The following is a 26,383-nucleotide window of genomic DNA, read 5'->3' as shown; positions in this document are numbered from 1 at the left end:
TCCCCACACCAGGTCTCAGCTGAGGACTCGGCCTTGTACTTCTTAGAGCACACAGGTTCAGACATCTTCCCGACGCCAAGGCCACCGCCCACCTATGCCTGCTGCCCTCCCGTACTAGCTGCTTCTCCAGTTACTGCCATTCCTGTGTGAGACTGGCGCCTTCATCCCTGTTCACTGGAGGGCTTTGCTCTTGGATTTCTTCTCCCGCTCCTGGGTCACTCCCACTGGGATAAGTCTTAGCCTCATCACCCACCTGCACCTCCTTCCTTGACCCACCGCAATCCCCATTCACTACCGCCCTTCGCAAAACTCCCTGGAGAGCTGGCTACCCCATCACGCCTCCCGTTCTCTCTTCACCCCGTCCCACTCAGGTCCCTCCCTCCCCCCAGCGCTGCCCTGGTCCTGGATGGCTCCCGGCTGCCACAGGCCATGGTCAACGCCTCGTCCTCATCGTATGCCCTCCTAATAAGAACACATCTCTCCAGCCTCAAGGGGACGCTGCGCTCTGCTGCTTTCCCTCTGTGCACTCTAGCGGTTCCTTCTCAGTCCCCTTTGCTAGACCCTCCTCCTCGTCCCCATCTGCATGCCTGGCTTAGTCCCCTGAGCACTTCCTCCGCCTGTGTTCTCCGGCCAGGTTCTCACCTCCACCCCATAAGCCAGCATCTCCCTAGCTCTTTCGTCCTGACCTTTCCCCTCAGCTGCAGACATACAAGCATCTCAAACTGAACACGCTCAGAGCAAAAACTGCTGCCTCCCCACGACTCGCCCTCCGGCCACCCTCTCTGTAAACAGCGCCCCCGGCCACCTAGCTGCTGCAGCCAAACATCTAGGAGCCCAGCCTGGGCTTTTCTCACATCCCGCATCTCAGCCACCCATCAAGTCATTCTTGCCAACTGTCACCCCCCCAAACCCGCCCCCAGTCTGCCCCCTTCCCGCTCCCCCTCCTGCCCACCTCCCCCATCCTCGCCGTGATTCCCCTCGCGGCAGCCAGACTGACCTCTGCAGCGAACAGCAGCCAAAACCTTCCAGCGGAAAAGCTGCCCAGTTCTGAAAGCCATCCAGACTCTTCACGGCGGGCGAGCCCTGCGGTGACCAGCGCCCCCCTCCTCGGCCGCACCAGGCCCGCCGATCCGCTCCTCGTCCCCCCTCCGGCCACGCCGCCGCCTGCAGCCTCCCCCGCAGGCCTCCGCCGGCCCGACCCCTCCTCCTGGGGCCTCCCACGCCGCCTCCCCAGCCTGAACCCAGAGCCCCCTCAGGCGGCTCCTCCGTCCCCCGGCCACACCCTCCTACCGGCGCCCCTTGCTGCTGCTTGGTGGTTCTCCGCGGCTCTGCTCTCCGTTACATGACATTTTTACCGTTTTTCTTTTTGCAGACATCCCTCTCTTTTCCCACCAGAAATGACGGCGAAAGGACAGGAGTTCTGTGTCTCTGCTTGCTCTGCTCCAACTCCCAGAACAGGGGCTGGCGCTTCTCGGGGACTCGATTGATTGCTGCACTAAATACTGAGCTAACAGATGGAGGGACGGGGGAGGGGAGGCACGGACATGGCCTTAGTCAGGGACTCCTACCGGCCGGTCTGGGCCGTCCCGAGGGAGAGACGAAGCCACCGCTGCCCAGGCTCTGGGGGCCTCCCTGCCGAGGCGGGCCTGCGGCTAGAGCTCTGGGGAGACAGCCCCCCGAGAGGCGGAGGAACTATCCCTGAACTTCAGGGTGTGGTCGGGGGCCCCCTGGAGCGCCAACCTTCCCCACTCGCTTCCGAGGCTCTCCACAAGGTTCACACCTGGCGGAGCCTTCCAACCCAGTTTCACCTCAATACAGGTGACAAGGGTTAGCAAAGGCAAACCCCTCCACCTTCCTGCCGCCGGGTACCATATCCTCCAGAGGCCAGTCCAGGGAACTGGGTGGAGAGGGGCTGGGACTTGCTGGGAGCCTGTGGCAGGTGAGGGCTATTCCAGGCGGGGCCCCCACCTGCCCTGCCGTGTCTACCTGGGGATCCCGGCCCACCGTCCGCAGGGAGCACTTCTACCCCTCCCCCAAGGCCTCCACTGCAGACAGCAGACCTGACAAAGCGCTCTCTGAGTGCCCTGGGGGTAGCGGGAGGGCAGGGCTGGCATCAGCTTCACCTGAGATGTGTCCCACCAGTGCCAAGTCCCAAGGCCCAATCTCTAAGCCTTCCACTTTTGACCGACAGGAGACAGGCGCCCTTCCCCATGCTACGTCCTGGCCTCCCCTTCTCAGGGCCGCCCGGGGACAAGGCTGCAACCCAGGCCCCTGGGGTGTTAGTTTCCGTGGCTCCTCCAGGCTCACTCACCTCTAGACGATGGGGAAAAGCACCCAGCGTGCTCCCCACCTCTGTTCTCCATGCGGCTCATGTAGCTTGCTCCACTCCGCCCTTCTGTCACCGCAGGGTCTCTCCCAGCTCCTCGCATGCAGAGCGCTTTGGAACTCCCCCTTCTCTGTGCTGCCCATGGTTTTGGCCTCTGCATATCACACCCTCAATTCTGCTTCCATCTCTCCCCAAGGAGGGGGACAGCGGGTCCACTCTGAGATGGGGGAGGCCATATTTCTCTCCTGTCTTCTGATACATCAGGATCATCAAGATATTTCCCCTCTCCCATTAGAAGAGGCTGGCATTTACCCTCTTGCGTCTGGCTGTCCCTTGAATCTCCCTGTTCTTTTTAACAAATGGAATCAGACCAGTCCTCTTAAAAAAATTCTCTGCAGCCCACATCTTTTCTCAGAGGGCCACCAAAAGCGTCCACAGAGACCACTACTCTGTCAAGGGGCTACCTGGGCTGGGGTTTACCTCTCAGGCATTAAGTTGGGGGAATTTTGTTTTGGGGGGTGGCTAGAGGAAAAAGGCAGAGACGAGCTGGAGATGGCTGCTGCCCCAGGGCAGACTGGAATCCTTCACTCCTCTTTCTCCATCTTTATCGTGGGTACCAGTGGGCCCCCAGAGCCCTCAGAGAAGCCCAGAGGAGCTCAGAAAGGCTGCAGAGGGTGGGAGGGTCCCCCAGACAGCCACGAGATGTCCACTCGCTCCACCAAGTCACCTGGCTCTGCCAGCCAAGGACCCACCAGCCTCCCGTTTCGACAGTGGGGGGACCCACCCACCCAATGCAGACTCCGGATGGTTCACAGCTGATGGAACTTTCACCTTGTTCACCCATACCTTCCAGGAGTCTCTGACCTGCTCCGCTCTGCCCACCTGTGGTTATGACGGAGCCTGACTCATTTCAGCCGCACCTCTTATGAGCCTGTGCGGGGACACTGGAACCAGCACACCCGGACTGGGGGACGATTCCGTACCCACCCTTCCACATCCTTCAGAATTTTAGAGGCTTCCTAGCGGCAGCTACTCCCCAGGAAGGACACTGAGCCCACAGGCCACCCATCTTCCTAGCGAGGCACACAAGGCCCCATCGGTCACTCACCTCTGGGCCACTGTCCCCACCCCATCCAGGCCCATACGCTTGTTCCATCTGCCTGTTAAAACCAGGGCTCTTGCCAAAAATAAACGCTGTCATCATCTTAGAAAACAAAATAACGTCTGAGGCGATCTTGATTAGAGCCTCTAACGGTCTGGCTTTGATGACTAGATAAGAATCTGTATAATTAAGCACATATTAATTTTATGCAGGAAATTCTGATTCAAAGTTGTTCATGTACTTGAAAACCACCACAGACTCTTGGTACTTTAGAACAGTCAACCCAGGCCCCTCAACTCAGGTTTCCAGCTGTCCTGCGGGCAGCGCTGGAGCCCGGCTGCTGGCCCCTCGTTCAGAACTCCCCCCAGGTACCTTTCCACAGTCTTCCTCTGTCTGATCTGTAGTATTAACTTGATGCACAAAATCCTTTTGCCTTAAATGATACAAAGCCAGCTTCAGCCTAGTCCTATAGCAATGACCGCATGCTGACTAAACATCCAAAGCAAGAAAACCAGCCAGGCATGATGTCCTGCGCTGCGCAGCACAGCGTGGGGAAGGAAGTCTGGAATTTACCGGCACCCTGTCGTCCCCATTCCCCTGAAGATCTGCCTCCTGACTGTAAGGGCACGACCCAGGGACAAAGGAGCAGTGCTTCCATCCCGCTCTTGAACCACGGAGAGGGGTCATTACAAAGAGAAGTGGACGGTATAAGTGAAAACTGTTCCACCAACAGGGCGGGGCAGCCTGGCCCGGTCCACACACAGCTCCAGCTTAGCAACCAGCCGCCTCGCCAGGTGACAGGTGACAGGTGAGCCCCGCCCGCCCTCCCTCCCTCCCAGCACCAGAAGCAATTGGCTGGACTTGGAGAGAAAGCACTTGGCCTGGCCCCCTGCCCTGGGCCAGACCAACAGTAACTGCAGGCATGGCTCCCGAAAGCCCAGCCGGCCCCCCGACCTCCCCACGTGAGGGAAGAACAGGGAGGAGATACTTACAGATGGTTCCCTAGTTCTGCTAATCAATGAATGAGGAAAATCGGGATCCCAGACAAGGCAATTAGCAGGAGGCTGTAACTACTGCCTCCTATTTAGCTGACACTCCCACCGAGCGGGGGACTGCAGTGTGACAACCACGCCCCCTGATGGCCGGTGTGGGGGGGGGGCCCTCATGGGTGACAGGCTAGGGGACCGGGGTGCTGCCTCAGCTCTTTGCAATAGCTGTCTTGCTCTGCCTGTCTGTCTCTCCTCAACCTCCACAGCCAATTCATCCCCGAGCCCTGCCCATGTTATAAATATCGCCGACCCTTCCCCTCCATTCCCCCATATCCCCCCCCCCCGCGCCAGGCCACCACCCCGTGAGCTCCCCAGAGACCTCTCCCCTCCCCCCTGAGGCCTCTCCGCTCTGTTCTCTACCTTGATGGCCACAAGTCTCTTTTAAAAATATCCATCATGTCACCTCGTCTGTTTAAACATTTAGCAGAACATCCAAAATCCCACACTTGACCTAACGTCCTGAATGGTCCGCCCTCGCCCACTCGTCGGGGCCCCTCATCCTCCCCTCCTTCCTCTCGCCCCGCAGATGCCCCAGGTTCCCTCCCAACTCGGCTCCCTCTGCCTGAGGAGTGCCTGCCCCCGGCTCTCCGCCTGTCGGTGGAACAGTTTTCACTTAAACCATCCACTTCTCTTTGTAATGACCCCTCTCCCCCGGGGTCAAGAGTAGGACGGAAGTACTGCATATGCATGTGGATGGTTCTGTATGTGCAAATGATGACATCAGGGGTTATTTCATTAGAAACACACACACTTCTCACCAGGGGCTTCTCTTACGCCATATAAAATGGTGGGACGTTAGGACAAGTGAAGCCTAAATAGAAACAGCATCTGGGACGCCTATAAAGTGTTCGGTGAAGTCACCAGTCGAGGGAGGGGCACCCACTGTTCTGAGGAGAAGGGGGTCAAGCCCCGTGGTCACGGGTAGGGAGGGGACAGGGCCTCCTGCCTGGTGGCCTGGGAGGAAGGTCTGACTCCTGGGTCCACATTCAGGCTCCAGGCCCAGTGTCTCGGCTGCAGTCATCTGAATACAGAAAGTGCTGATATCTGTAAGTCAGAGGGGCTCTCTGACTTAAGGGATCAACTCAGGGCAGACAGAGGAGCGCCTGCTGGGCACTCACCACCCGGAGCCCCGAAAACTGCACTGACTGGTGCAGCTCCCCCCAGGCCTGCCTTCCCGTCCCTCGTGTGCAAGGTAAAGAGACTTGGAAAGGAAGGAACAGAACGCGTCGCTGGAGATTCAAGGTCCAGCCAGACCTCTGCTCTGTTCAGGCCTGAAGGGTGCAGGCAGAGCTGTGCCGCTCAGAGCAACAGAGAAGAACCTCGAAGGTGGCTGGAGAACCCACACCCAACCTCCTGGTTAACGGTCTCAGCACAAGGCCGCCTGTGCTCTCACTCCTAAAAAAAGGAGGATTCCACAGCCAAAGGAGGCGTTTTCTTTTCCAGCTTAAAAAACACCAGACCACAAAAATCACAGGGAGTGAACACTTCTCCCGCCATCCTGGAAGCATCACTTTGACCTCCTGCCCGCCTGCCCCACCGTGCAAAAGCCCAGCTCCACACACGGCAGGGCACCAGCACAGGACGAGGAGTCCACGCCCATACCGCGTCACCATGCTCGTCACTTGGGAGAGAAGGGCCCTCTGACCGCCATCCGCCCCGTGCTCAACGCATAACAGCTACCCACACGTGACCGCACCCACGTATTGCACACAGGAGAGAACTCCGAGAATCTGAGGAGCGGGGAGCGGTTCTCTCCTTAAAAAAGAAATCATGGGAACTCCCTGGCGGTCCAGTGGTTAGGACGCAGCACTTTCACTGCCGGGGCCCGGGTTCAATCCCTAGTTGGGGAACTAAGATCTCACAGGCTGTGCAGCGCAGCCGGAAAAAAAAGAAAAAAGAAAGAAAGAGAGGGAGGGAGGGAGGGGGAGGGGGGAGGGAGGGAGGGAGAGAGAGAGAGAGAGAGAGAGAGAGAGAAAGAGAGAGAAAGAGAGAGAGGGACCTCCCTGGTGGCGCAGTGGTTGAGAATCTGCCTGCCAATGCAGGGGACACGGGTTCGAGCCCTGGTCTGGGAAGATACCACATGCCGCGGAGCAACTAGGCCCATGAGCCACAACTACTGAGTCTGCGCTCCGCAACAAGAGAGGCCGCAACAGTGAGAGGCCCGCGCACCGCGATGAAGAGTGGCCCCCGCTCGCTGCAACTAGAGGAAGCCCTCGCACAGAAACGAAGACCCAACACAGCCAAAAATAAATAAATAAATTAATTAATTAAAAAAAAAAAAAAAAAGAAAGAGAGAGGGAGAGAAAGAAAGGAAGAAAGAAAGACCTAACGACCTCTGCTCTACTTTGTGCAGGCACATCCACCAACCCACCAGCTTTTACCCTTGGACCTCCCACCCCAGGGCACAGGGGCTCCCGTCTCTACTCCCAACCCCCAGAAACTTCACACGCTCCAGGATAAAGAAAAAGAAGACAGACAGGCAATGGTGTCCATCACGTTTCTAGTTTACATGCCAGCACTAGTTGGCAAAAACGGAAACGTGCTTTTCCTACTGTCACACATCCTCCTCTGTCAGCCCAAAGGCCACGCAGGAAGCTCCTGCTGACCCACAGGACACAGAGGGACACTTCCGCCTGGTTTGGGTCTTGAGCAGAGAACACACGGCTCATTGCCCTGGCGAAGCCCTGGTCACTGCAACTTCAACTCCCAGGTAAGCGTTCCACTAGCTGGAGGGGGAAATGCGCGTGGAGCGTTCACCAAGGAAACCTGCATAGAATCCAGGGAAGGCGTTTACTTTTTATGTGGAGCAACGCACCTCAAATGCAAGGCTCTGGGAAGCCCTTTGTGCTCCATGACTGAGAGCCTGGGGAGCCGTGAGCCGCCCTGGCGGGAGGTCCCGGTGGAGGTGCTTCAGGAAGAGTGTATTCAATTCCTAGGGCACGAGACATCCGCCCTGATAGGAAACCCTGAGAATCATTAAACAGCCTTGGGGGGAGGGGAGGGGAGGACAGTGAGGAACAGATTCCAAATTGTTGAGCTCTTCTGCAAGACGAGCAGCTAAAAGTGACCCAAGCAGCATCTTCTCTCACTGTGAGCTCAGCCCCTAGACACCCTGGCCTTACTCACCATCGGTTATGAGGGCTCTGCTGGTCAGAACCTTCCCCAGCATAAACTTCAGCACAGCCAGGACGCTGCAAAGGATCCCACTTAAAATGGAGACGCTGAACAGGAAATCATCCTAGAAGAGAAAGTTCCAGATTTCAACAGTTCAGCTCAGGCTAGAGCAGATTGCAAACCACTGGCCTTTGTTCCCAGAACAAATCATCAGCGGAGCATGCTGCCACCAGGTGGGGTATATTGCTTGTTTTTATACCTCAGTTACCTGTGTCACTGGGAATCGAAAAAGATGATCAAAAACGAATAATCCAGACTTATATTTCCTTAGAAACCAATTACATACATCTTTCCCTGTAGGAGATTCCCCTTCCCGCTAACCTGCCAAAATGGTTGGCAATCACTGATCAATAACGGAGTTGGTCAAATGCTAAAAATAGTGACTTCTATGTAGAGTTTTCCATGGATAAGTCAAAAAGCAGCTGACCGCAAAGTCTGGAACATGTAAGTAGACCACTGGCCTAAGAACAGAGCCAGCTGAACTTGCCCATGGGGTCCATTATGGCTGGAGCTACTTATAACCGTATTTTTTCCTTAACTCCGCACAAGCAACTGGAAGTTCAAATATAGCCTTCAAGGTGGGAAAAGGTATCTAAAAATATAGTCTGCTACTGAAGTTATCTTAGCACTTCCTATAAGTTGTTAGCTTACCTTTGCAAGCAAATGCATGAGTCACATATGCAAAAGCGAGTAGCCCTGTATCTATCTCCTGACAGCAGGGCCCACAGGGCCTCTCAGCTTCGGGCTCCAGGCATCACTCCCATGAAACACAGCCTCCAGATTCCCCAATATTAAAATGCCACTGCCAGCAGAAATCTCATAAAGCATCACATATACTCAATGAAATAGGATTCCTTAAGCTGTTTATTAGTCAAATAACAGAAAGCTGGGAAGACAGCCTGTTTCCCTGGGTTCAAAACTCAGCAAAGTGATCTGAAAACTCACCTTGCTGGAAACAGGGTATCTGCAAAGCATCAAAGCATCTCCCCCAAGGGAACTAAGATCCCACATGGCGCACGGTGCAGCAAAAAAAAAAACAAAACAAAAAGCACCTCCTGCACAACACTGATCAATGGTGGTTGGTTTTAACAGATGTCCACAAATCCTGTGCTACTCCCTCCCCAAAAAGGCACAGCTTAATTCCCGCCTCCACTGAGCGTCGACTGGACTCATGACGCGTAGCTAACAAACAGGATACGGAAAAGAGGAAGATAGTGACTTTACGGGGGGGAAACCCAGTAAGTGATCAAGACGAGCATGACCACGCATAAGTGACGCTGCTATCATGTGCCTCCGGATGGGATGGGGCGTGAAGAAGAAGAAGGCCTCTGGGTGTCCTACCCCCAAATCCATAACCTCATTTGAATCGTGAAAAACCATCAAACAAACCCATGTTGAGGACAGTCTACAAAACACCTGAGCACTACTTTTCATACATGTCAAGGTCATGAAATTTCAAGGTTGTGAAAGACAAGGAACCACCGAGAAACTGTCACAGATTGGAGGCTAAGGAGATGTGAGGACGAAATGCCACAGAAACAGAAAAGGTCATTACATGGGAAAGCCGGAGAAATCAGCGCAGAGGCTGGAGTTGTGTTAATAGTGTTGTCATCCCCTAGTTTGGGTAATGGCACCCTGGTTATCTACGTGAGACGTTAACCTTAGGGGAGGCTGGAGGAAGGGGATATGGGACCCCTCTGTAATGTCTTTGTAACTGATGTATAAATCTGAAATTATTTCAAGTTTTGAAGTTTTTAAAAATAATCACCTCACTGAAGTTTCACTTCCTCAAATGACCAGTAAGGACTGTGCCAAACCTGGCCTCTGGACGGATCCCCAGTCTGGGCTGTGCATGAGGTTAATGCACCAGGGGCCACGGGGGCGGGCGGTGGGGAAGGACCCCCAAATCCAAGCTCTCTTCGTGCAGAAACTCAGTCTAATTATGGGAGAGGGTGCCCATAAGAAAAAAGGCAAACATGATTAAGGAATCACGTACCAACATAGACCCAGATGCAGATAAGATTCAAAAAGCCTAAGTTGGGGCTTACCTGGTGGTGCAGTGGTTGAGAATCTGCCTGCCAATGCAGGGGACACGGGCTCGAGCCCTGGTCTGGGAAGATCCCGCATGCCGCGGAGCGACTGGGCCCGTGAGCCACAATTGCTGAGCCTGCGCGTCTGGAGCCTGTGCTCCGCAACAAGAGAGGCCGCGATGGTGAGAGGCCCGCGCACCGCGATGAAGAGTGGTCCCCACTTGCTGCAACTAGAGAAAGCCCTCGCACAGAAACGAAGACTCAACACAGTCATAAATAAATAAATAAATGAATGAATGAATGAATGAATGAATGAATGTGAATTTCTTTAAAAAAAAAAAAAAAAGCCTAAGTTGGTGGCACTTCCCTGGTGGCGCAGTGGCTAAGATTCCGCGCTCCCAATGCAGGGGGCCTGGGTTCCATCCCTGGTCAGGGAACTAGATCCCACATACATGCCGCAACTAAGAGCTCGCATGCCGCAACTTAGGAGTCCGCCTGCAGCAACTAAGAACCGGTGCAACCAAATTAATTAATTAATTAATTTTTTTTTTTTAAAGCCTAAGTTGGGAGACTGAGGCAGTCCATTAAGTACTGTGAGGCCCCAGATTGAGAAGGTGAATTCTCACTTTGCTCACCCCATGCCTAAAGCCTTTCTGGCTTCGCCCGATCTGTTGGCAAAGCCCTCACCCCTACATGTTCAGAGATAGAGAAAGGCTGTGTTCACCCCATCCAGGTCCCAGGGAGCTGGAGGTTGAGGTTCCGCTCCCACCCCCAGATGCACCTTAAGAAGAGCCAGCATGGCTTTGCTGGTCCTCCCCTGGGTCTGCTAATCCGGGGAGCAAACTGCTGAACGGGGGCTTGGCTGACAAAGGGCAGTGATACGCCAGCAGATCTTTGCTCAAACCTAGACTTCATTGCTTACTGGGGAAACAAACCCAAGCTCTCAAGTCTCAATTCTCTCTTCCATAAAGAGCAGTGTGATACCCACAGCCCCCGGCAGGCAGCTGATGTGCAATAAAATGTAGCGACTGTTATTAAAGGCACCAAACGCATTACCCACACACTCACTTATTCCACCAAACAGCCACGCTAGGTGCTAATGGTGAGCCCCAAAGTATGGTAAACATCGCTATAAAAGAAACATAGGGAATTTATTACCTAGAAAGAAGCACACGTGGTGCAATGTAAAGAAACGTAAGAGAAACTACGATTGGGGTCCACAGTGGCTTATCAAGGGCGAAGGGGTGTTTGGAACCCATGGCCTGGAATCCTGGAGGAACAGGAGATGGGGTTTGTGATGTGATAAAGTATAATAGAAGCATTGTATAATAATTAAAGGCACCGGAGCAGAAGCCTCGCTTAGTAACTGTGTGACCCTGGGCAAGTCACAGAACCTCCCCCCGCTCCTCCTCCGTTTACGCATCTGTAAAATGCAAAAAAAGAAGAGACCTGCCACCCCTGGTGGCTGTGTAGTGTATCCACAGGGGTCAGCAGGAACTATGTTTCCTGGAATTCCCTTGCTAGGTGTTCCCAAGTCACACTCGGCCACCAGAGACATCTGCGTGAGATTCAGAAGGTGGAGGTGAAGTGGCGGCCCCTCGTCCCGAAGGCAGGTACAGGGCACCAGGTGCTGCCGTGCACGTGTTGTTGATCCACTGGGTCAGCCTGGGGGTGGGGTAGAAGCCAGGCCCTCAGTTCTGCCAGCTCCCACTGGATCCCCTCCCTCCAGCTTCTCTGAGCCCTGAGCCAGCCATGTGTGCAGCTTCACGACACAGGTTTCCTCTGCAGGTCACCCGTGTCACCGAGGCTGAGACCGTGAGGGTCAGATGTGGCTTCAGGCCACCTACAGGGTCCCAAGTTTTCCTGCAGTGCTTCCCTCCTGCCAGGGAGCCCTGCTGACTTCAGGCCCAGATTCCAGAGCAGCAGCTCCCGTCATCCTGCACGGCCCCATCCCTGCAACAAAGCCCTGTCCTGACCACTTAGAGAGGTTCCGCTACGCTGCTTGAGCCTCACATACTACTCCATAAGGATGTTCCAAAGTGCTCCAACGGTGCCTGGCACAGAGTAAATGATATATTTAAATATGCAGAAGCCAACGTGCAAAACTCAGGTTTTTCCTATCTGTGGATTATTCCTAGCAACCACAGTCTGCTCCCAGGATCAGCTCTGAAGGAACATTTGCCTTCCCCAAGTCTGGGAAAACAGAGACTGTGGCCACCTTGAAGCCTCATCCAGGCTTTGCTCGCCATTGCTGTGCTGATCGGCTTCAGAAAAAATAAACCCTGAAGAAGGACCCACGGAGGACCTGGGCTGGCACAGACCCGCCAATGCCCTTGCCCAAAAACAGCTTTCAACGTCCTAGAACTCGCTGTGATTTTCCCACCCAGAGCCCACCTGGCTCTCCTCTCTCCACACAGCCACCACATCTACTGTTAGCATGAGCATAATGTCACAGAGAAGTAGTCATCAGCCTGCTCAAGACATCAGTCCTTGCTATGGACTGTTTGTGTCCTCCCCAAATGCATTATGTTGAATTCCTAAGCCTCACTGTGATGGTATTTGGAGATGGAGATGAGGGAGGGGGCCCTCATGGTGGTATTAGTGCCCTTATGAGAGGAAGAGATTTCTCTCTCTCTCTCTCTCTCTCTCTCCACCTACACACATTGAGGAAAGGTCAGGTGAGGTCACGGTGAGAAGGCAGCTGTCTGACCCAAGGACAGATCCCTCACCAGACACTGACTCTGCTGGCACCTTGATCGTGGAGTTGCGGTCGCCAGAAATATGACAAATAAAAGCCACCCAGTCTATGGTATTTTGTTATGGCATCCTGAGCTAAGACAGTCCTGAGTGTAATACAAGGAGTTTCTGAGAGGATTCCTTCCCGAGTGTCAGGAAGGCAGAGCAGACCTGGCTGAGGATGAGAAATTGCAACCCGAGTAGGTATGCACCACTGGTAGCTTCTCTCAAAGTGCAGCCACACATGTCATGTCCCACATAATCCTCACAGCCCAGTCAAGCAGGCATCTGAAAGGTGGAGAAACAGATGCACAGAGGTTAAATGACTTGCCCAGGGTCACTCAGCTAATGGCAGGACCTAGATTTGTTCCCGGCTGTAATCTGTACCAGGATGCCTCAACCATGGCCTCCTAAACAGCTCTAACATTGCTGAATGTGAACCCTGTAAAAACAGAAGGACAGGCATTTCCTCCTTAGGTATTCTGTTTCCCCTGTTACCTATGCTGGGCCGCTGTGATTTCTCACAGCTGGATCTTTATTGAATGGCTAGAAGATCAGGGCAAAAAGGTTAAGACAACTAGCCACTCACTCAGGAGCCCAGGATAACTGCGTATTAAAGGTAATGCTTACGTAAATCACGTCCATTCTGTCAAGCTTCTTTATGACCTTGTAGTGGTGAAGGCCTTTATAACCATCACAAAGCCATAAAAGACTGATATATTTGACTACATGGAAAACTAAAACATATGCAGAGGATAGGTTATATACAAATACAAACTAGGAAAAATGTTATCACAAAGGGTTAGTCCCCTTAATACAGAGAGCTCTTAGAAATCCAAAAGAAAAAGATTAAAAAACTAATAGAAAATGGGCAAGGGACATGGGCAAAAATAAAACAAATTTTAAACATATGAAAGATGCTTAAGCACACTCATAAAAGAAACAAAAACCAAAACTACACCAAGAGGGACTTCCCTGGTGGCGCAGTGGTTAAGAATCCGCCTGCCAATGTAGGGGACACAAGTTCGAGCCCTGGTCCGGGAAGATCCCACAGGCGGAGCAACTAAGCCCGTGTGCCACAACTACTGAGCCTGCATTCTACAGCCCGCAAGCCACAACTACTAAGCCCACATGCCACAACTACCGAAGCCCGTGCGCCTAGAGCCCGTGCTCCGCAACAAGAGAAGCCACAGCCGTGAGAAGCCCGCGCACTGCAATGAAGAGTAGCCCCCGCTCGCTGCAACTAGAGAAAGCCCATGCGCAGCAACAAAGACCCAACACCGTCAAAAATAAATTTATTAAAGAAAAAAAAAAACAAAAAACACCAAGATACCATTTTTCCTCAAACCAAAAGTATTAAAAACTTTCACTCCTTGAAAGACACCATCAAAGTAATGAAGGAAAGTCACAGACCGGGGGAAAAAAATTTGCAAACACATTTGTTAAAGGATTTCTATCCAAAATATATTAAGAATTTCTACAACTCAATAAGAAGAAAAAAGATGACTCAATTTTTTCTTTAATGAGCAAAAGATTTGAACAAGCACTTCACCAAAGAAGATAGATGACTAGCACAAATAAGCACATGAAAAGATAGCCAACATCATTAGTCAACAGGGAAATGTAAACCAAAACCACTATGAGATATTGCTATATACCCATTAGAAACAGTAAAACTAAACAGAGAATACAGATTACGGTAAGGATTTGGAACAACTGGAATTCTCCTGTACTGCGGGAATGAATATAAAATGGTACAGCCACTTTGTAAAAGAGACCGGCCAGTCCTTAGAAAGTTAAATATGGACTTACCATAGGACACAGAAATTCTACTTCTTGGTATTTATCCAAGAGAAACAAAAGCATAAGTCCACACAAAACCCTGCACACCACTGTTCTTACCTACCATTTTCGTAGCATCGAAAAACTGGAAACAGCCTAAATGTCCAACAAGTGGTGGATAAATGAACTGTGAAACAGCCATGCAATGGAATACTACTCAGCAATGAAAAAGGGTGAACTAGCGCTGCATTCAGCAAGAACATGGCTGCACTTGAAAAGCATCATGCTGAGTGAAAGAAAGCAGACACAAGAGACTCAACAGTTCGTGATTTCATTTCTATTACATTCTAGGAAGGAAAACCATGCTGACAGAAAGCAGATCAGCCGTTGGGGAGAAGAGATAATTGATGACTGCAAAAGTGCATGATGGAACTTTTTTGGAGAGACAGAAATATTCTCTATCTTCAATGTGGTGGTAGTTCTGTATAAACATCTATCAAAACCCATCAAATTGTATGGGTGGAATTTTACTACATGTACATTAACATCTCAATAAAGCTAATTTTTTAATTTATTTTTTATTTTTTTAATTTTTTAAAGTCTTTACTGAATTTGTTACCATATTGCTTCTGTTTTATGTTTTTGGTTTTTTGGCCACAAGGCACGTGGGATCTTAGCTCCCCGACCAGGGATCGAACCTGCACCCCCTTCACTGGAAGGCGAAGTCTTAAACCACTGGACCGCCAGGGAAGCCCCAAAGCTAACTTTTTTTAAAAAATCAATTTATCTCAGGGAATCCCGAGGTGATGACCCCTAATATTTACCTAACTCAGCTTATGCACATTATTCCAAGGGACTTAATGTCCATTGTCATACTGTGAGGCAGAGGACAGAGATCACAGCATGGTCATTATAAATATTAGATCAGAGGCTTGACAGGTCAGTGGTGGAACATGGACCCAGGTGGGCTGCCTTCGAGTCTCATGAATTTCCTCTACTGCTGTATTTCCACTGTCTGGGTGGATAAACACTTCCTTAACATCTCAAGTTTTTCCTCTTCTATTAAGCATTTCTTGACAACGCTTCCACTCCATGCCCCCCTGAACCATGTTCTTTCTCCTGGTTCTGATACCCGCCCTTCCTTCACTTCTCCCTCTCCTGTGAGTTCACTGAGAGGAGAGGTCCTTTCTCATCCACTATGCCCAATGCAATAAAAAACATCTGTGATACGGAATGCTACACGGCACAGAGAGACACCAAAATCATAATCAGCAAAGTCTTTCACAGGCAGTTTTAATGGATGCTGCAGAAATGTTTATCCACATAGCTGTCCGTCACCTTGACCCTCTGTGGAAGTAGGGAGCTTAAGGTTAAAAATCCAACTGGGTAAATGCATTCCTAGGGTGGTGGGGAAGGGGAGGGGAGAGGGTTAAGCTGGCTGGTTTTCTCATGATCAAATGGGATGCTGGAATGTACCCTGGAGTGGAAAGAAACACCACCCCAGAGACAGTTCTTGAGCACCAGCTGTGTCCCTGGACTTCTGGACGGAAGCAGGACATCAGTGCAGCAAGGCCGATATTCTGTCACGCCAGGAGGATCCTGGGTTGACAGATCCTCACAGCCACACTCACGCTCCAAGATGCCACACAAGAGCTGGGTCTGAACACACCCCTCTGCTCCCTGCAGCCAGGGCTGTGGGCCACGAGGGCTCGACTGTGACCGCCCTCCCCATTCCTCTCCAGGGCTGCTGAGCGCCTCCTGTCCTTCTGGGCAATAGCCCGTGACCCCCAGCCCAAACTTTAGGACAGCTGAGGAGAAGCCCCCTCAGCCTGCTCTCAACACGGCCTCTACCTTCCAGACAGCATAGGATGAAGGCCAAAGGTCAGTCCATCTAAGTGGCATGTCTTTTCCAAGAGCCAGTAATGCCTTAACTCTGTAATGTTTTAACTTTGTTGATCCCAAAATGTGAGAAGCAACACCTTTACTCAGTGGAATAAATCACTTAGAGAGAAATTCCAGGACCCTGATAGACCCCTGGGGTATAAAAAGCTCTCCACCCTGGGGCTTCCCTGGTGGCGCAGTGGTTGAGAGTCTGCCTGCCAATGCACGGGACATGGGTTCAAGCCCTGGTCTGGGAAGATCCCACATGCCGCGGAGCAGCTGGGCCCGTGAGCCACAATTACTGAGCCTGCGCGTCTGGAGCCTGCGCTCCGCAACAAGAGAGGCCGCGATGGTGAGAGGCCCGCGCACCGCGATGAGGAGTGGTCCCCGCTTGCCACAACTAGAGAAAGCTCTCGCACAGAAACAAAGACCCAACACAGCTATAAATAAATAAATATTAAAAAAAAAAAAATCACAACCCTAAGAGGTACAGAAAATATTTTAAAAAAAAACAAAAAACAAAAGCTCTCCACCCCAAATTCTCTGGTCTGTGCCAAGACTAGTCCTGTCTCACCTAAGAGATCAGGTCGTGGAGAAAGGCCCCCCTCCCCAGGCCCCCAGCATCACCCCCACCAGCCCCCCAAATCTGGCCCAGCACCAGACAAGAGAGAGCATACCTTCTGTATAAACATGAAGTGATCTTAATTAAAATCATAGAGTATTAGAACTATAAAAGAGCCCAGAGATCATGTAACCCATGCTGCAGGTGGGGAAACTGAGGCTCAGGAAGAGCAGGTGGCTCCCCAAAGAGAGCAGAGGCTCCCACCCGTTCTCCACCTCCTCCTGAGCAGCCTGGCACCACCAACCCCTTCTAATTCTCTAAGCCCAGGCTGGAATGTGGTGAAAGCCACAGGGCTAATTTTAGGATTCAAAGGCAATCAGGGCAGAGCTGATAAAACCGGATCCAGGGAGGATCCTTGCGCTGACATGGGACATTGGTTCTTGTACACTAGCTCAGGAGACCTCGGTCAGCCAGATCTGGGCCTCGCTCAGCTTTTTCCCAGGAGGATGTAGGGCCCCTGCACTGCCTCACACACAGTCTGGTGACCTGGCAGATTAGGGTAACTGTGACCTGATGGTCACATAAGGTCATAAGATGACGATCTTTTCCAGCTCCTCTCAGTGAAGCCAAACCCAACTAAACTCACTGGATGAAGCCGACCCTTCTGCCCTCACCTTACCGCTCTCCCCTTCTCTCACTCGGCTCCAGCCACCCCAGCCTCCTCCCTGCTCCTCAAACACGTTGAGCATGCTCCTGCCTCAGGGCCTTTGCACATGCTGTTTCTACTCACTCCCTCACCTCTGTCCTATCACTGCTCAAATATCACCTTCTCACTGAGACGGCCCCTGACTAATAAGCCTTCCCCTGTAGTCTGATTGTTTTTTTTTTTTAATAGCGCTTTTCACATTCAAACACATATTGGCTCTTTAAATTTAAAATTACAGTAATTCCCCTACATACGAACCTTCAAGTCGCTAACTTTCAAAGATGCAAACGTGGAGCTTACTAATGAAGACCTGATGGCCCTGGAGGCCCAGAGAAAGGATGAAGAGAGACAAGAAGAAAAAGAAATAACTGAAGAACCGAAGAGATACATGAGGCAGGAAATGGCAAGGGGATTTTCTTTGAGGAGGCACCGTTAGTTTCTGAGGCACAGGACCCGAACGTAGAACGGTACACGAGGGTTGCAGCAGCCGTTCAGAATGCAATCCAGTGTTACTGTGTCATCTATGATGAGAAAAAAAGAGCTACTGCCCAGACATCACTGGATCGTTTTCTCAAGAGGGTAGATAGAATTGAATCCAGCAAGGAACCAGAACCCATGCCATCAACATCAGGCGTGAGTGAAACTGCAGCTTGCCCTCCGTCTCCTGTTGCTGATGATCCTTCAGCTCTACCATCTCCCACTGTCCTCCCTCCTCCAGTGAGTAACTCTTCTTGCCTGTTCACTCAGTGCCAGCCCCTGTATGCCAGCTGTTGTACTGTACTGCTGTACTTTTCAAGGTACTGTACTGTAAGATTAAAATGCTTTATTTTTTGTGTTTGTTTTTTATGTATTATTTGTGTGAAAAGTATTATAAACCTTTTCAGTACATTACTATATAGCCAATTGTGTTAGTTAGGTACCTAGGATAACTTTGTTGGACTTACAAACAAATTGGACTTGCGAATACCCTCTTGGAATGGAACTCGTTCGTATGTAGGGGACTTACGGTAATAAAACTGAAAACTCATTTGACTAGCCACATTTCAAGTGCTCAAAAGCCATACATGGCTATTGGCTGTCATACTGGAGAGTGCAGATTTAGAACACTTCCAGCACCACAGGAAGTTTTGTTGGATAGTGCTGATTTAGAAACAGGGTGAACTGAACTGAACTGGAATATAGTAGTAAGTGGCTAGCAAGTGGTCTAGAAAAGGAGCAAATAGAGATTATGACCTGGCAAATGGTCAAAAAGTAGCCAAGGAGACCATACCTCGAGTTCAGCCATCACAGGGCTACAGTTTATCACAATTGACTCCCTGTCTCCAAAAGGCACCTAGGGATTCGATTTTGACTTAATTGTTATATACTTTTTATTGAGGTGTAATTAACATGATAAAATGTGCAAGTTTAGACATTCAATTTGATGAATTCTGTCAATGGTAACACCCATTTAAACACCCCCCCAAACAAAATAGAGGACATTTCCAGTACCCTAGAAAGTTCCTTCATGTCCCTTTCTCCACCCCCTGCAACCACTTTCTGACTTCAATCATCAGAGATTTAGTCTATTCTTGCATTCTGTATAAATAGAATCTATAGTATGTGTTGTTTTCTCTGCTTCTTTTGTCAACATGTTTTTGAGACTCGTCCCTGTTGTTGTAGGTATCAACAGTGCGTTCTGCATCGTTGAGTCTTATTCTGGTGATCATTTTCACATGAAAGGTTTTTATAATAATTCAATTTATATGCCCCCTGTTGACACCAGGTTTTTTTCTTTAGGTTCCCAATGAAGATAGACGATTGTTGATGCAAGGAACAAGCAAAGACATAGGAAGGAGGCTGATGGGGTCTGACCCTCTCCCCTTACATAGGAGACCGCCTGCCACCATGAGAACTGAACCTTCCGGTCAAAATATCAGGGTGGCATGAGCTCAGGTGGAGAATTGCTAGAACCACCTCTTCCATCAGCATCTGAGAGCAGCCTCCAAAAAGGCCAGTCCCACCACTGACCAAGATCATGGCTGCCAGGATGTCCCAATGCAACTTTCCAACCCTTTCACAAGTGGCTGGGCTAAAATAGAACCTCACCCACTCTCTTTGCATGTTTGTGTCCCCCAAAACGTCCTATTTGAAGCACTAATCCCCAGTGTGATGGTGTTTAGAGGTGGGGCCTTTGGGAGGTAATCAGGTCATGAGGGTGGGGCCCTCATGACGGGATTAGTGCCCTTGTAAGGACAGACACAAGAGAAAGGCTCTCTCTCTTTCTCTGCCACGTGAGGACACCGCAAGAAGGGCGGCCCTCTGTGAGCCAGGAAGAGAGCTCTCGCCAGACACCAAATCTGCTGACACCTTGTCCTCAGACTCTCCAGCCTCCAGAATTGTGAGAAACAAACGTTTGCTGGTAAAGTCACCGAGCCTATGATATTTTGTTACAGCAGCCAGAACGGACTAAGGCACTCCTACCATCTCTCCCACCAATACCCTGTACATCAAAATAGAAGTGGGGGGTGTGAATTAACACCTGTAAATCCAACTCATCTTCTGACGGATCACATAAAACGGACGATCCCTGTTTCTGGCTGGCCAGCTGCCAGCAGCAGTTTCTAACATTGCAACACTGAGTTTCTCGGTGCCCCCTGCCAACACCCCCATTTTCCCATACAGCCTCATGTCAAAGCGTTCTGACTCACGGTGCTGCTCACAGAAAAATCTTTGGTAGCACTGACTTTTCTGCAGTGCCACTTGTCACCTCCTATACTAAGCTTATTCCTTATCATAGGTGACACTATTGGTGGCAATTCCAGGTCCCAGGGAGCTGTGGCCACTAACAGCAGCCAAAGGTCACATCTGAACATACAACCTGACCATTCCCCCAGAGACCAACACTCTCCCTTTTCATAAGCTGTGTGACAGCTTGTGGGGGAATGTGGAGGCTCGCTCGCTCGCTATGTCTGCAAAAAAAATTCTAAAAAGGCGTCCTTTGCTTTCCTAATGAGGACAAATTCCAAACCATTCTGACACTACATGCTATAGAATTACCCAGGGAAATGCGAATGCTGGCTGAATAAGAAATGTGGATCGATTTATGACCCCAGGTGAAATGAAAAGTCACTCTCAGCCTCAGATCTTTTCATCACCCCCTTCCCCGCCCCACGCCCGCAGATGAGAAAAGCTGGCAGACGTGGAGGAAATGACACCGAGCAGGAGCCCGCAATTTCCCCTGGTTATTAAATTATACAGACAAATTGCCATGGAGTCACATTAAGTGACTTCACAATTTTTAAATTAGCATCGAACCATTCTGATGCTGGGAGGGTCAAGAGTTGGTGTTTAGATAAACAGGTTTAGTAGCCAGGAGGTTCTGCAGCTGGTGGACATCGGGGTCAGTGGCGGGACTTACAGGCAGACTGGGAGCCCCAGTCCCTAGCGATTCTTGGCTGCACTGGCCAACCTGACCCTGGAGTCCCTGCAAAGTCTTGTGAAGGAAGCAGATGCCCGGCTCCACAGGCGCCAGGACGCTGAGGCAGGAAGGGTCACGGGATGCAGGAGAGGCGGGGCAGTCAGCATCAAGCTGAGGCACTATGACGGCCTCGGTGACAAGAAGGGACTTTGAAGTGCTTGGCTGCCACTCCCAGACACAGCCTGGCTTCTAAGCAAAGCCTCCGTCTGATTGCTCTGTTCTCATACAAGACAGGAGTGCAAGGCTCATTGGGGCACTAGCACTCTAATCTCTGGACGCGGCCACGGAACCTAAGAGGAGCCATCCTGCTGGGCTCACACACCTTCCTGCCATGTGACCACCGGGTATTTAAAGAAAGTAACACCTCCAGGGTTCCCTAAAACCAGGACCAAGCATAATGTCCCCTCAGCTAAACCCTCACGACACAGAAGCCCTGCCATCCTTGAAAAGCTCTGTGCTGTAAAGGAAGTAGAGCCTTCTGGCTGGCTGCTCTTCCTCCCTTTGTTGATATGAATATCATGCCAATGAATGTCACACCAACACTCCAGTATCACACTAGAGAGTTCCTTAAATAGCACGTAATATAAGCAGATGCTATTATTAATGCCCATTAGAGATGACGCTCTTTTCCAAAGGCTTAATAAACAATTTCATTTTATTTTAAACTTAGCCATCAGAAGATACCTGCTAGGTAGAAACTATGACCCCAAACTGAAAGGTTAAAGTAATGCCCCTATGATCCGGTCACACAGCTAGTCGGTGACACTGAAGGTATTCAAACCCCCATCCACTGAAAATCTACTGCCCTTCATACCTGAAGAAATGCCCTTCACGCCTCTAATGTAACCTGATGGCCTTAAATTTCAAGTTTGGCTAAATAAAAGCAAAAGAACAAATAATTCACAATGCCATGAACACTGCTTCATATATTTGAAAATGCCTTAAAAATCAAAAGGGATTCTAATTAAAGATGGTGAAATGAACACACATAGTCAGCTTTTGTAAGGCCACTAAATGGCAGCACAGGTATTTTTTTTTTAAAGGCATGAACCCACAAGGACAAAGAAAACAAGAGAAGGACAACAGCCACAAAAGTGTGTGAGCTGGGAAAGCAAGACAGAAGGGTGGTAGCTGCCTTAAAGTTACAGGGAGTGGTAGAATCTAGGGCAGAGGGGGCAGTCAAGAAGCAAGATGTCTGAACTCCCAAAGGCTTGGGAATCAAAGTCACTAGGCACTCCTAGAAGACTGATGAATGAGGATTCATTGACAATGTCCTTAAGAGGACCCAACCCCCTCCCCCACTGCCCAGAGGGTGTTGGCACTGTGCCCCAGCAGGAGAGAAAGCATATTCACTGCAGAGAGCAAAATAAAGGGTCTCTGCACTGGGCACACCAGGGTCAGCTGAGGGCGGGATTACCGCATTGAAAAGATGGAGTTGAGGGAGTTTACCTACTGCCCTGGGAAGCTGACTAGCCCAGGAGGACAGAGAAAATGGCTTTAAGGGCATAAAATATATAATAGACTTATAAAGGAAACCAATTATATTAGCAGACACTTAATAAGATATAAAACAAACACTGTGCTTTAATAATATAAGTGCTTCTACTTTAATGTATTAAATAGCAAAATCTAATAGCAGATCTAATAAGTACAGTAATTTTAAGTTGTGATAAGCACAAAAGATATTTTGAAATATCTGCCAAAACCAATCTTAGATAAAAAACAAATCTGATTTTTATTGGTGACAAAGTCACAACTACGCTAATATTACAACTGTGGCTTGTTGCCTAATTTTATGATGGAAGAAAATGCTAAACTTCAGATAGCGGTTAAATGAAAATAAAAACACAACTTCTTTCTAATTAAAGTTCATGGATCCCCTAAATTCCATCTGTGGACTCAAATACCAGGTTATAAACCCCTGTCCTTGAATTAAAACCACATATGACAAGACTCACCCACACACAATCATAAGTACACTCTTCTTAAGTATAATCAGACAGCCAATAATCACTAGAATTTGGGGAAGCCATTTGTGAACAGAAGAAAGCTGTTAAAAATTATCGTTACTGTCATCAGAGATAGGAGACACTGCACCTGTCATACAAGAAAAGGATGCTTTGAAAAGAACATATAAATTTAAAAGTTCTTAGAACTTAAAAGTATAATAACAGAAATTAACAGCTTAACAAAAGCATCAGAAGATAAGGTTGAGGGAATCTCTCAGGAAGTAGAACAAAAACACACAAAAAATAAAAAATATGAGACAAAGAAGAGAAAATTAGAAAACAAGTCCAACATTTGAAGTAATAGGAAGCCTAAAAATACAGAACAGAGAAAACAATAGCAAAAAAAAAAAAAAATCATTAATAATAAAATAATTTTTAAAAATCTCCCAGGACTGAAGGATGAGTTACAGAATTAAAGGGTCTGAGTGCCTAGCAGAATACATGAAAAAAAAAATCTTCACCAAGGCTAATACTAACTGTAAACTTTCAGAACACTGAGGACAAACAGAAGATCTTACAAGCTTACAGAGGGGAAAAACAGTGCTGTGGGAAAAAAGGGGGGTTGGATAATTTGTTATTAGAATAGCATTTAACTTCTCAAAAGCAACACTTAGAAATTAAAAGACAGTGGATTCGTGCCTTCAAAATTCTAAGAGTAAACACAGGATAACTACCAAATAAACTGTGAGGATAGAATACCAACATTTTCAGACATTCAAAGTCTAAAAAAAAAAATTAAAAATTTCCTTCCCTGTATCTGTTCTTAGGAAGCTACTGCAGGATGTGCTCCTCCAAAACAATGGAGTAAACCATGAAAGATGACAACATGGGATTCAATAAGAAACAACCCAAGAGAAAAGTAAAATGAATCTCCAGGATTACAATAAATGGATCCCAAGAGGGCAACTGTGGAGCAGACCCAGAGTGTGCGTGTGTGTGTATGTGTGTGTGTGTGTGTGTGTGTGTGTGTGTGTGTAATTTATATTACATATTCATTTATTAGTATCAGGGAACACAAAATGTAATGCACTAAAGGGAAAAACAAATCACTCAAGACTACGGGCCTCAGCTACTAATAACGTTTACCATCATAATAATAACAATGTTGAATATCGATCCAACAAAAATAACAATGTAAATATACTGGGTAGTTATTGGGCAATGGCGATGGTTAAAGGGACACCCAGCGTGGGAAGTAAAGAAATCATGACTATAACTGAGAAAGCAAGAAGGAGCAACATATGCACGTTAGAGATGTGGAAGTTGAAAGGAGTTATAAATGGTTGCCTCTGGGAAGGGGGTTATTTTTTATGAGTCCTATAGAATAATTAACCATTCAGGTTATAAACACATACAGCTTGGATAAAAATTGAAACTCAATGTAAAGAAAATATTTCAGAGCAGTAATTTCTGAGTGTATTAGCCAGAGAAAGAGAACTAATAGGAGATAGATATTAAGAGATGTATTGCCAAAGCTACAATGAGGTATCACTTCACACCGGTCAGAATGGCCATCATCAAAGTCTACAAATAATAAATGCTGGGGAGGCAGTGGAGAAAAGGGAACCTTCCTACACTGTTGGTAAATTGGTGCAGCCACTGTGGAAAAACAGTATGAAGGTTACTCAAAAAACTAAAAATAGAATTGCCATATGATCTAGCAATCCCACTCCTGGGATATATCCAGAAAAGACAAAAACTCTAATTTGAAAAGACACATGCACCCCAATGTTTACAGCAGCACTATTTACAATAGTCAAGACATGGAAGCAACCAATGTATCCATCGACAGATGAATGGATAAGGAAGATGTAGCATGTATATGTATGTGTGTGTATATATACACACACACACATACACACACACACACACACACACACACAAAATGGAATACTACTCAGCAATAAAAAGGAATGAAATAATGCCATTTGCAGCAGAGTGGATGGACCTACAGATTACCATACTAAGTGAAGTAAGTCAGACAGAGAAAGACAAATATTATATATTATCAATTATATGTGGAATCTAAAAAATAATACAAATGAATTTACATACAAACAGACTCACAGACAGAAAACAAACTTTTGGTTACCAAAGGGGAAAGGATGGGGGAGGGAGGAGGGATAAATAGGAGTTTGGGATTTAAAAAAAGAAAGAGATGTATTGCAAGGAATTGGCTTATGTGATTACAGGGCTGGCTAGGCAAGTCCCAGATCCACAGGGCCAAGCAGAAGGGGAGGCTGGGACTCTGAGGCAGTATTTCTTCTTCCTCAGGGAAGCCTCAGCATTGCTCTTTTTTTTTTTAAATGATTTTTTTTGAGGTGGACTATTTTTGAAGTCTTTATTGAATTTGTTACAATATTGCTTCTGTTTTATGTTTTGGTTTTTTGGCCGCAAGGCATGTGGGATCTTAGCTCCCTGACCAAGGATCGAACCCACACCCCCTGAATTGGAAGGCGAAGTCTTAACCACTGGACCGCCAGGGAAGAAGTTCCATCAGAATTGCTCTTAATGCCTTTCAACTGACTGGATCAAACCCACCCAGACTATCAAGGAGAATCCCCTTAAAGTCAACTGATAATAGGTGTTAATCGCATCCACAAAATTCCTTCACAGCAACACCTACATGAATGTTTGATTGAACGACTGGGGACTACAGCCTCACCAGCTGACACATGAAATTGACCATCACACTAGGTAACACACCCACGCTCCGGACCAGGTCCATCAGATGGTCACCCTAAGAGCACTCATTGGTGGGCAACCACTAAAGAACCTGAATTGTTCCTCACACTTATAAATGCTGGGGCTACAGCAGAGGTTGTTACTGGCACAGTTTACACAGGAGAGCGTGGTTTATGCCAGAATCTGAAAGCTTCTTAACACCTAAAAGAGACAATGTGGAAAAGTGCCACACACAGCACCCTTCCGAGCAAACTGACTTTGCTAGGTCCTCACATAAATGAATATTTTGTCTCTCTCATAGTTTGAGAACAAAACAGAAGAAAAATGATACGCCAAAAGCAAAAACTAAAAAGGAAAACTAAACAAACATGAAACTCACTTACCCGCCCCCTAAAACTGAGTGTGAACAAAATAAAGATGAGAGCTTAATGAACTAGAAAGAAAATCAACTTGATCTACAGAATCAGAAGCAGGTTTTTTAAAAAGATAAACAGAACTTTTGGCAAGCTAGCTTCAGAGACAAAAAGAGCATCAATAAACACTAGCAATAAAAGAGTGCACATAAGTACTGATGAATTAGAGATTTTTAAATCATATGAGAGTAATATGAACAACTTTAATACAATAAATTTGAAAGCCTAAATAAAATGGGCAACTTTCTAGAAAAACAAATTTTGAAAAATGTTCCAAAAACATAAACTATAAAATATTTGAGATGGTGAGAAAAAAGCCTCAATAATAATAATGATGATCATAATAATAGAAGCAGCAAACACCTATTGTAGGACTAAGTGTTGGACACTTTTTTAAATGCTTTTCATGTGCATTAACTGAGTTAAGCATTACAACTCTATGAGCAAGGCACTAATGTTATGTTTATT

General features: G+C 48.4%; 1 protein-coding gene across 1 annotated transcript in view; it reads right to left on the bottom strand.

The window, feature by feature from the left end:
• TMEM163 (transmembrane protein 163) overlaps window positions 1-26,383 on the bottom strand; it is a 260,800-nt gene that overhangs the window by 3,123 nt on the left and 231,294 nt on the right. Inside the window, exon 6 of the mRNA XM_068544002.1 lies at window positions 7,604-7,715. Within this exon, the coding sequence (XP_068400103.1) occupies window positions 7,604-7,715 (112 nt within the window). The remainder of the gene's footprint in view (window positions 1-7,603; window positions 7,716-26,383) is intronic.

This window comes from Eschrichtius robustus, chromosome 5, assembly GCF_028021215.1.
Source record: "Eschrichtius robustus isolate mEscRob2 chromosome 5, mEscRob2.pri, whole genome shotgun sequence".
NCBI classification, from domain to species: domain Eukaryota; kingdom Metazoa; phylum Chordata; class Mammalia; order Artiodactyla; family Eschrichtiidae; genus Eschrichtius; species Eschrichtius robustus.
This window is presented reverse-complemented; position numbering and strand designations above follow the sequence as displayed.